The sequence below is a fragment of the Microtus ochrogaster genome, chromosome 8 (genome assembly GCF_000317375.1).
Source record: "Microtus ochrogaster isolate Prairie Vole_2 chromosome 8, MicOch1.0, whole genome shotgun sequence".
In the NCBI taxonomy this organism is placed as follows: Eukaryota; Metazoa; Chordata; class Mammalia; order Rodentia; family Cricetidae; genus Microtus; species Microtus ochrogaster.
Genome location: NC_022015.1, coordinates 71,399,023 through 71,408,489, shown reverse-complemented (window position 1 = coordinate 71,408,489; position 9,467 = coordinate 71,399,023). Strand labels below are relative to the sequence as shown.

The 9,467-nt window shown below is 42.2% G+C and overlaps 1 protein-coding gene across 1 annotated transcript in view; it reads right to left on the bottom strand.

Annotated features, from left to right (window-relative positions):
* Positions 1–9,467, bottom strand: part of Abcc2 (ATP binding cassette subfamily C member 2) — a 62,325-nt gene that overhangs the window by 46,952 nt on the left and 5,906 nt on the right. Inside the window, exons 3-6 of the mRNA XM_005352327.3 lie at positions 3,122–3,247; positions 1,687–1,821; positions 1,376–1,483; positions 803–858 (exon numbers count right to left, since the gene is read on the bottom strand). Coding sequence (XP_005352384.1) covers positions 803–858; positions 1,376–1,483; positions 1,687–1,821; positions 3,122–3,247 — 425 coding nt within the window. The remainder of the gene's footprint in view (positions 1–802; positions 859–1,375; positions 1,484–1,686; positions 1,822–3,121; positions 3,248–9,467) is intronic.

Below are 9,467 nucleotides of genomic sequence, written 5' to 3'. Positions count from 1 at the left end.
CTCTCCAACTCAGGGCTTGAGAAGATGAACTGAAGACTAATGACGTCTTTCTTTGTAACAACTCATAACTCAAATCTAGCTTTTTCTCCTAATAGGAACAGTGTTACTTTCAAATTAGGATCTTTTTGAGATATATCATTAGATATTTAAATTTAATGAGTTGATTTTAGAGTATATTCATTACTATATCACAATTTTGCTTTTTTATTTTGCTTTTAATTATGAGTATGTGCACATGTGTGCAGGTGCCTGTATACGCTGGAGGTGTGAGATCTGTTGGAGCCGGAGTTACAAACAGCAAGTGAGTCTCTTAACATGAGTGCTGGGAACTGAATTTGGGTCCTCTGAAAGAACAGCAAGAATCTTAGCTGCTGAGCCATCTTTCCAGCCCGCAAACTTGCCTTTTAGACATTATGTATCCAGTGTACATAAAACACTTATGGACCTCACCAGCCTGTCAGAGGGTTCACGGACTACAAAGACCAAAGACACCTGTTCTAGACCCTCTCGTAGCTCAGGCTGGAGTGTTTTCCTTTCCCTCCAAGCCCATACACATCGCCTGCCTCCACATTCTCTTGTTTCTCCCGTGGAACTCTGAGACTACCAAAAATGATTACCTCCCAGTTTCTCCTCCTCGTCCTAATCAGTCCAACAAAGGGGCTGAATTAAACTGACCTAAACTCTCTAAGGAGAAGAGAAATGGAGGCCACAGGAGGCCCTTTAAAAAAGTTGAGCTTGTCTTCACTTTCAGAGAAGTGAGTGTGTAAGGATAGAAGTAACCCATGCTCCAGGCACTTCCTACCTGTCATACCAACTAAACGTAATGCTGCTCAGAAATGAAGCCGTGGATGACGGATTCTGAAAAACAGAAAACATTGAAAAGTGAATCAATTGGCAATAGGAACTCTACGGGACTCTAAAATCAGAAACTGATTTTCTAGATCCGGCTTTAGAGACTAGCTGTTACGCTGACGTTGGCTGTCAGTGTGCACTCAGAGGCTCCCACAGCCAGGCTTTCTGGCATAGATATATGAGGTAACCGTCTGTGTGGAACATTTACAGGTGAACATGGAAGTTGCTATTTCCACAGACTTAGCAGCCTCCTCTCTCTAGAACATTCTATAGTGCAAGCTGAGCAACCCTTCTCTAAAATCCGGGACCAATCGTACTTCAGGCTTTGAACTTCTTCCAGTTTGCAATATTGTACAAACTTTTTTGAAAGTTTCAAATTTGGGGAGTTTTGGATCAGTGATATTCAGTCTGTCCCTTATTATGGGCTCATGAGACCTCATAAAACCCAGATATCTCCAAGCTACATAGGCTCGGGCACCTGCCAGCTAAATACTGTATGAAATGAACGTAATTAGAGTCTCACATATGAGGTGTCGCTTGAGTCTGAAAAGGCTGACAGAATAAAGATGATAATCTGGAACCCGTAGGAGACGAAGAACAGGTAGGAATAGGCCGTGTTAGAGTTGCTGTCCTGTGGATGGGAGGCAAAACAAATGAGTTGTTTTCTATAATCACAGTCTAGTCAATCCATGTGTGCCAATGCTTATGATTAAAGACTGTTACTAAACCCTTTGGTAGGATTCTATCCTGGAGCTCAGATTACTTGAGGCCATTTTTGGGGGGTGTATCTGAAGCTGCTCAGCACGTCTTATCGACACCCGCTTTCCTCCTTACCTGTTGGAGTGCTCGTATCAGAGTCTGAAATTGGAACGTGCTGCAGACGATGGAGAGAATCCAGAACATGGACAGGAACCAAGAGTTCTTCTGTATGCATCCTTGTCTGCTGTGTTGGATCACTAAAACCAGGATCTAGAGGAAAATGCACAGGAAACGTTGAAGCACAATGTCACCACCAAGGATGGAGGAGGAAGGGTGGCGGGGAACGTGGAAGAGAGGGGGCTTGAAACTAATCTGGCCAGGCAGAGAATACATGAATGTCAGGCTTACATTTCCTCCTTGATGCTATTGAACCCTCTTTCTAGCTTCATCTCTACACTTCGGTGAGAGGTTAGTAAGAAAGTAGAGTGTTCCAATTGAATCTTAGTAGAGTTACTTTAAGAATTATGGAAACCTTTTCAGAACACAAGGAAATCCACAGCAGGCAGTGGTTAGGTCGAGAAGGCAGATTCTAATGAATATACAGTTGACTGTATTTTGATCCTATTATATTGGTCTAAGAAACTCGTTTTTCTTTAAAAACTCCAAGCCTTGTCTTGTATCATCTCACTGAACCATGCTGGCTCCTATACCTAGGGTTATGCTAGCAAACCACTGTTCTGGAGGAAGAAAAGCCACAATGGGTAGCGACTGTCCATTGTCCTGGTGTAAACAGTGCTGCTGTCGTAGACTCGGTTTCCAAAGCAATGTCACTGAATGAAGAGTTGGGAGGAAAATCAACCCAGTCAGTTCTGTTAGCCAGATCCAGGACATCACTGTCTGAGCAGTGGTCACAAAGAAAGATTCCTGGGGAGAACTGTTGGATCACGGTACTGAAAGAAGCAAGGGGCTCCAAGGTTATAGTGAACACAGGAAAAGCAAAGCTTCTCATTTTTTGAGAAAGTTTGTAAATCCAAATAATTTTGCGTCAATTTCCTCCTTTAATATGATAGCAACTATTCAATCGTTAAAAAAAAAAATACTGTATGCGCCTCTCCCTAAATAAAACACACCTGCAGGAAAGACAGCAGCTCCTTCCGTTTTCTTCTTTCCCTTCTCTGCTTTGAGAGGGGCGGAGTAGAACTCACACCCTCTGGCACTGCAGGTGTGTGTCATCTGGTTTAGCAGTTTCTGGTATCCAGCTTACATATAGCTTTAGACTCAGCGATCTGATTAGCCATCAGCCAGTTAAAAATAATGCTTACAGCATTTAAAAGTTATTTTGCATTATGGAAGCTAGATCTCATCTGTGGTCCTCAGATGGCAAGACATTAGGAAGTAAGAGTAGAGAAGGCTCTACAGATTAGAGTGAATCTAGAAACCAGAAGAAATGTGTTGCACTTTTTGAGAAGCGAGCAGGTGGAACTGGGGCTACTTCAGCACCCCAAGAGTGCATCTCAGCTCTTTACGGGTTACGAGAAGATAGCACAGTAGGAGTGGTACTGGTCCTTACCCATGTGCATATGTAGAGGATTGGATTAGTATATCTGACAGGAGGAATTGCGGCTTGTCCAGTATCTTCTGTGAGTGCCAGGCCCAAGTCTATGGCTGCTAAAATGAGAAGAAACACAACGAGCACCTGAAAAGAGACAGGACAGGCCACTGCTGAGAAGGCTTTCAGGACCTCGGAATGGTCTGCAGCAACGGTGCACAGCAAGTCAGATAACACACTTAATAAATAAATAATAAATAAGTAAAAATAAAGTTCAAAGTTTGACACAATAACTATAATCCCAGCACATGGGAAGCTGGGGGAGAAAGATCATGAGTTCGAAGGCAGACTGGGATACAGTGAGAACATGTTTTAAAACAGGATACGTAAGCCATGATAAGCATTTTTGATGTGATGGTTTTGATGCCCTCTGCTGGCCTCCTAAGATACCTGCAGCATGTGGCACACATACAGAGACACTTAGACACATTTAAAGAAATCTTAAGAAGAAAGAAAACTTTAAAAGTAATAGTGTGTGGCGTCCATGGCAAAGTCCTAGAAATCCACAGAGCTGCTCTGTCTTGGCTCCCCTCTCACAGCAATCACTCCCCAGAAGCTCGCTAGCCCTGTCCTGGAGATGCTCAAAGTGCTCCAGGGAAAGGACCACTTGATTAGGAAGAAGACTGGTGTGTGTGCAATAGCCAATGAGAGACAGAGGACGTCTGCTACCACTCAAGTGGATGAACAGCTTACTAGCAGCTCTTCTAACCGAGAACCTTATGAGAGTTAAGCAAGTAACTCATAATTACTGATCCATGGAAAATATAAGGTAAAATTGTTTATTCTTGGGAGGAATCTGTTCAATATACAATATTTTTGTTTAATTTAAAAATGTAGAAGAGGGGCTGAAGAGATGGCTCGGTGGTTAAGAGTACTGACTGCTCTTCCAGAGGTCGTGAGTTCAATTCCCAGCAACCACATGGTGGCTCACAACCATCTATAATGAGATCTGGCGCCCTCTTCTGGCCTGTGGGCATGCATGGAGGCAGAATGTTGTATACATAATAAATAAGTAAATTTAAAAAAAAAGTAGAATAAAAATATCCATACTAAAGAAAAATGTTGAGGGAGCTGGGAGATAGCTTAGTCAGCAAAGTGCTTGCTACCCATTCCTGAGAACTTGAGTTTGATACTCAGTACTCATGTAAAAAAGATAGGCACAGACAGTCACGGTGGTGCACACCTTTAATCCCAGCTCCACGGAAGGTCTCTGTGAGTTTGAAGCCAGCCTGGTCTGTGGTCTACATTGTGAGTTCCAGAACAGCCAGGGATTCATAGGGAAACCCTGTCTCAAAAAAACAAACCAACAAAACAAACAAACAAAAAAAACCCACATAGGCTTCATAGTACATGCTTGTAATCCTAGCACTGAGAAGGTAGAAACAAGAAGATCCCTGGGGCTTATCAGACAGTCAATTTAGCCCATTTGACAAGCCCCACATCCCAGTGAGAGACTCTTTCTGAAAGAAACAATGTGGATGGCTCAAGGAAGGACACTAAAGGTTGATCTCCGGCCTCCACATGAACACTCATGCATGCTGATGTGTACCCATACAAAGATGAACATGCATACACAATTGATGTGTACCCATAAAGATGAACATGCATACACAATTGCATGCACATGCGCTCTCGCTCGCGCGCGCGCACACACACACAGGCACACACACACACACACACACACGCGTGCACGCGCACACACACAATCTATTCTTTAAACTGTTAATCTGGGAAGCAATTTGTTGTACAGAAACAGAAAATTTTGTATTAAGTTTAAAAGGAGAATTCAACCCTAGAAGGAGCCTGTAATCTCAGCACTCAGAAACCGAGGAGTTTCAAACAGCCTGGGCTACAGAGGATCAGATTCCAACTTGAAAAAAATCCATTTCAACATTTCAGCCTTTCTGATACTCTTCCCGTTGGTTATGGGCCCCAACCTTGACCTCACAAAACCTTTGAAGTTAATGTTGCAAACAACTGCAATTATTTCACCACAGGTGCCTTCCCGTCCCATGAGCTCATAAAACATTATTCACAGCTACCAAAGACCCACCTGGCACCAACTGGGGTGGATTGCTGCTTGTTCTGAGAAAGTGGTATCAGTATCTCCTCCCCCACCCCCGAGATGAGGACCTTCTCTGCTGTCATCTGTTCTCCCATCATCCCTTTCGCTCCTACCTCCCACTTACATAGTAAACAGTTCATCCTGGCCTTGTTTCTAACAGGAAACCGCTGTGTAAACAATGTGTGTTTATACAAATGTGAACACAAATGCACCCATCACTCTCTGCTTTGGGGCTGTAGACTCATTGTAACCAGCTGTCTGAAGCTCCTGAGACCAGGAGTTCCCGGCCATGGTCAACTTGACCCTTGAATACAAAATTCTCTTCCTCCCTTAAGTTGCTTTTTCAGGCTATTTTGTGGCAGCAATATAGTAAAAGTAAGGAAGACATCAGCAGGTCAGGTATGCTTTAGAAGGTGAAAACAAACTACTAATAGTGACAGATAGAATAGCTGTTGTGGCATAGTCGTGTTGTACACTGTAGAGATGTGTCTCTGCCTGGGCACCTTCTGATTGGTTTAATAAAGAATTAAATGGCCAGTGGCTAGGCAGAAGAAAATAGGTGGGAATTTCAGGGAAAGAGAGGAACCCAAGGAGATGAATTTAGGTGTGCCAAGATGCCAGTAAGGTGCAGACCAAGTTGGACATACAGAATGGAAGAGAGGTTAAAATGAAAAAAAAAAAAAAAGCAATGTAGAAGAACATAGATCGATAAAAGCAGGTTAATTTAAGGTATAAGAGTTAGTGGGGGACAAGCCTAAAGCTAAGGCCGAGTTTTCATAATTAATAAGAAATCTCTGTCATTATTTGTGTTTGGCAGCCAACAAGAAAGTCTGACTACAAATGAGCTTAAAAGTCACCTTTAAAAGGCAGCGTTGCCGGGCGATGGTGGCACACGCCTTTAATCCCAGCACTTGGGAGGCAGAGGCAGGCGGATCTCTGTGAGTTCGAGACCAGCCTGGTCTACAGAGCTAGTTCCAGGACAGGCTCCAAAGCCACAGAGAAACCCTGTCTCGAAAAACCAAAAAATAAATAAATAAATAAAAATAAAAATAAAAAAAAATAAAAGGCAGCGTTGAGTCTGAGCGAGACCTAAGCGCTGCTGTGCCTGGCAACTCTGTCTGTCCCGCTAGGCCCACTGTACACCGCATTTCTTCAGGCCTACAGTGTGGTCATGGCTTAGAGATATGAAACCCCGTGGTGGACATGTGGGCCTGTAACCCCATCCCTAGGTGGGCACGGGAGGGAGAGGCAAGAGGATTGGTGGGGACTTCTGAGTGCCAGTCTAGGTCCAGCTCAGTGAGAGACCTCGTCTCAAGGGAATGAGGGAGTCCCAGAGCAGTGACCCCAACTGGCGCCTCTGGCCTCCGGACTTGCATACACCTGTCCACAGACTCTCACTTTCTCTCTGCCACGTACGGAATTAATAGAAAACAAAATTGCAACGAGATACCATTTTATCTAGCAAAAATGAGAAAGATGGATAGTGATAAGTTCTGGTGAAAATTAGAATTACAAACTTCCTACATTGATAATAAAACACAAAAGGGTATGGGTGCCTTAGAATTTTTAAGTTCCTCAAAAGATGACCTAACAATTCTATTTGTAAGTGTGTACCTAAGAAACTGGAAACCTCTGTCCACTAAAAACCTAATGCATAAATATTCCTGAGAGCATCATTTAATAGAGACAAAAGTAAAAACAACCCCAAAGTCTATCAACTGATGAATGAATAAAAATGTGGTCTAGTCATGTAATATTTTTCAGGCATAAGAATGAATGAAATGCCAGGTGGTGGTGGCACCCGCCTTTAATCCCAGCACTTGGGTGGCAGAGGCAGGCGGATCTCTGTGAGTTTGAGGCCAGCCTGGTCTACAAGAGCTAGTTCCAGGACAGGCTTCAAAGCTACAGAGAAACCCTGTTTCAAAAAACCAAAAACCAAAAAGAAAAGAAAAAGAGTGAAATGTTGATATATATTATAACATGGATGATAAGTCTTTCCAATGTTAGGCTATATCAAAGAAGTCATACACAAAAGGGTACACAGTCTAAGTCACATAGATATGTAATTACATTTATATAGAACATAGACAAATCAAGTACATTTAGAGATTAGAAGTAGATTTGTTGTTGTCAGGGGCTAGGACAGGAGATAGCAAGAAAAAACTGCTTGAGTTTCTTTTTGGGGGTGATGAAAACATTCTAGAGTAGCTAGTAATAATTAATAGTAACCTTATATCTACTATAATAAAATAATTCTAAAAAGAAGTGAAATACTAACTCAAGCTGCAACATAGATAAACCTAAAATACTTTGTTAAGCAAAATATTAGACACGAAAGGCTACCTAATATATAACTTTTCATGAATAAAAAGTCCTGAGTAGGGAACTATAAACAGAAAATAGGTTGGGGGTGAGATGGGAATGGGGGAGACATGAAGAGCTACAGCTTGGGCTCTGGGTTGGGTTTACAGCGACGAATCATCCTGGAACTAGACTCTGACAGTGGTCACATACTTTTGGAAATACTCCAAAAGTCACCTAATTTCACACCTTGTTTAGAGAGTTTTATAGCACATGAACTATAATCTCAGTAATGTTTTTTAGATGATGCATAAGAGGGTCTGATATCCAGCCTCTGGATTCTGACTTGATGGCGTGCATGGTGCTATTGCTGCCATCTTACAACCATACGATAGCTTAAGAGGCTTGATACCCTGAGATTACAAGAAAACTGACAAAACCGTCATCTGCTGATGTTTCTGGAGTTGTTATATATGATAACAAATTGCCTACTGGCTAATTCTGCAGAAGCGCTGTGCTGAAAAGCCCTAACTGACATAAATATGTTCTTTGTAGTCAGCTCTGATAGCATGTTGGTCAGCTTTTCATCACCATGATAAAATATCTAAGACGGACATCTTATAAGATGAAAGGTTTATCTTAGCTCCTGGTTTGAGTTTGTGCTCATTTGGGCTCATAGCAGCAGGGAACATACAGTAGAAGCACCTGGTAGGAGAGGTCCTATCACGTCGCAACAGCTAAGAAGCATAGAGGAAAGCTAGAAGAAGGGCTGTCATCCCTGTATCTCTTTCAAGGGTATGCCTTTAAATATCAGGTCTTTAAATATCAGGTCTCCTGATGGTTCTGCCAACTCACAAGAACAGCACAAGTTGATGATTAAGCCTTTAACACTCAAGATCCAAACCACAGCACGTAAGTCAAATGCTTAACTGATATCCCATGTTCCCAGCTGCTTCCTTCTTCCCATATTCCCACTCCATGGCTTAGAGCCCACTACCCACATCCATCACTAAAGCAAGTAAAGTGCGCTCTCAAGAATGTGAATGCTATCCTGGGAAGGCCTGGAACATAGCGGGGGCTACTGGTACCCAGAGTAAATTAATCTTCATTGCCTATACATGGGGTAAAGGTACAGTCAAGGCTGGTTCTCCCCCTGGGGGAGCTGGTGAGGGAACCCAGACAGTTGTCAAGGGTTTAGAGCTTCTCATCAGGGAGAGGCCAGCTGTGGAAATAACACAGAAAAAGAAGAGGTCTACCCCAGCTATCTATGCTAATTAAGACTTTTATTAATAAATACAAATGAAACTAGGAGTTGCTAGGAAACTGAGAAAAACAATGTAAGCAAAGAAGATGGTCAAGATAATTAAATAGAACAATTGGTTCTCAGATCAAACAGAAAATAGTAAGTGAAGAGAATTTTAAAATTAATATTCTAAGGCAGATTTGAGAAAACATCGTATCTTTTTTCTTTGTTTTTTTTTTTTTTGTTTGTTTTGTTTTGTTTTCCAGACAGAGTTTTTCTGTAGCTTTGGAGCCTGTCCTGAAACTAGCTCTTGTAGACCAGGCTGGTCTCAAACTCACAGAAATCTGCCTGCCTCTGCCTCACGAGGACATCATATCTTTTAAACAGGTGACTTTTTAAGAAAAAGCATATTCAGAAATTAAGAAAAATCTTAATAATTGCTGAATAGTAAAATAAAGATTCTAAGACAACTGGAGGAAATCATTGGGAAAATCTAGCAAATAGAGGAAAAGAAAAAAAGTATTTGAAAAGGAGAGATAGAGTCAGAAAGAGTGACAGAGAGAAAGAGAGAAACTGGGAAGAAAAAAATCCGTCAGGGATCTTCAATATCTATCTAAAAGAAATCTGGCCGGGCGGTGGTGGCACACGCCTTTAATCCCAGCACTTGGGAGGCAGAGGCAGGCGGATCTCTGTGAGTT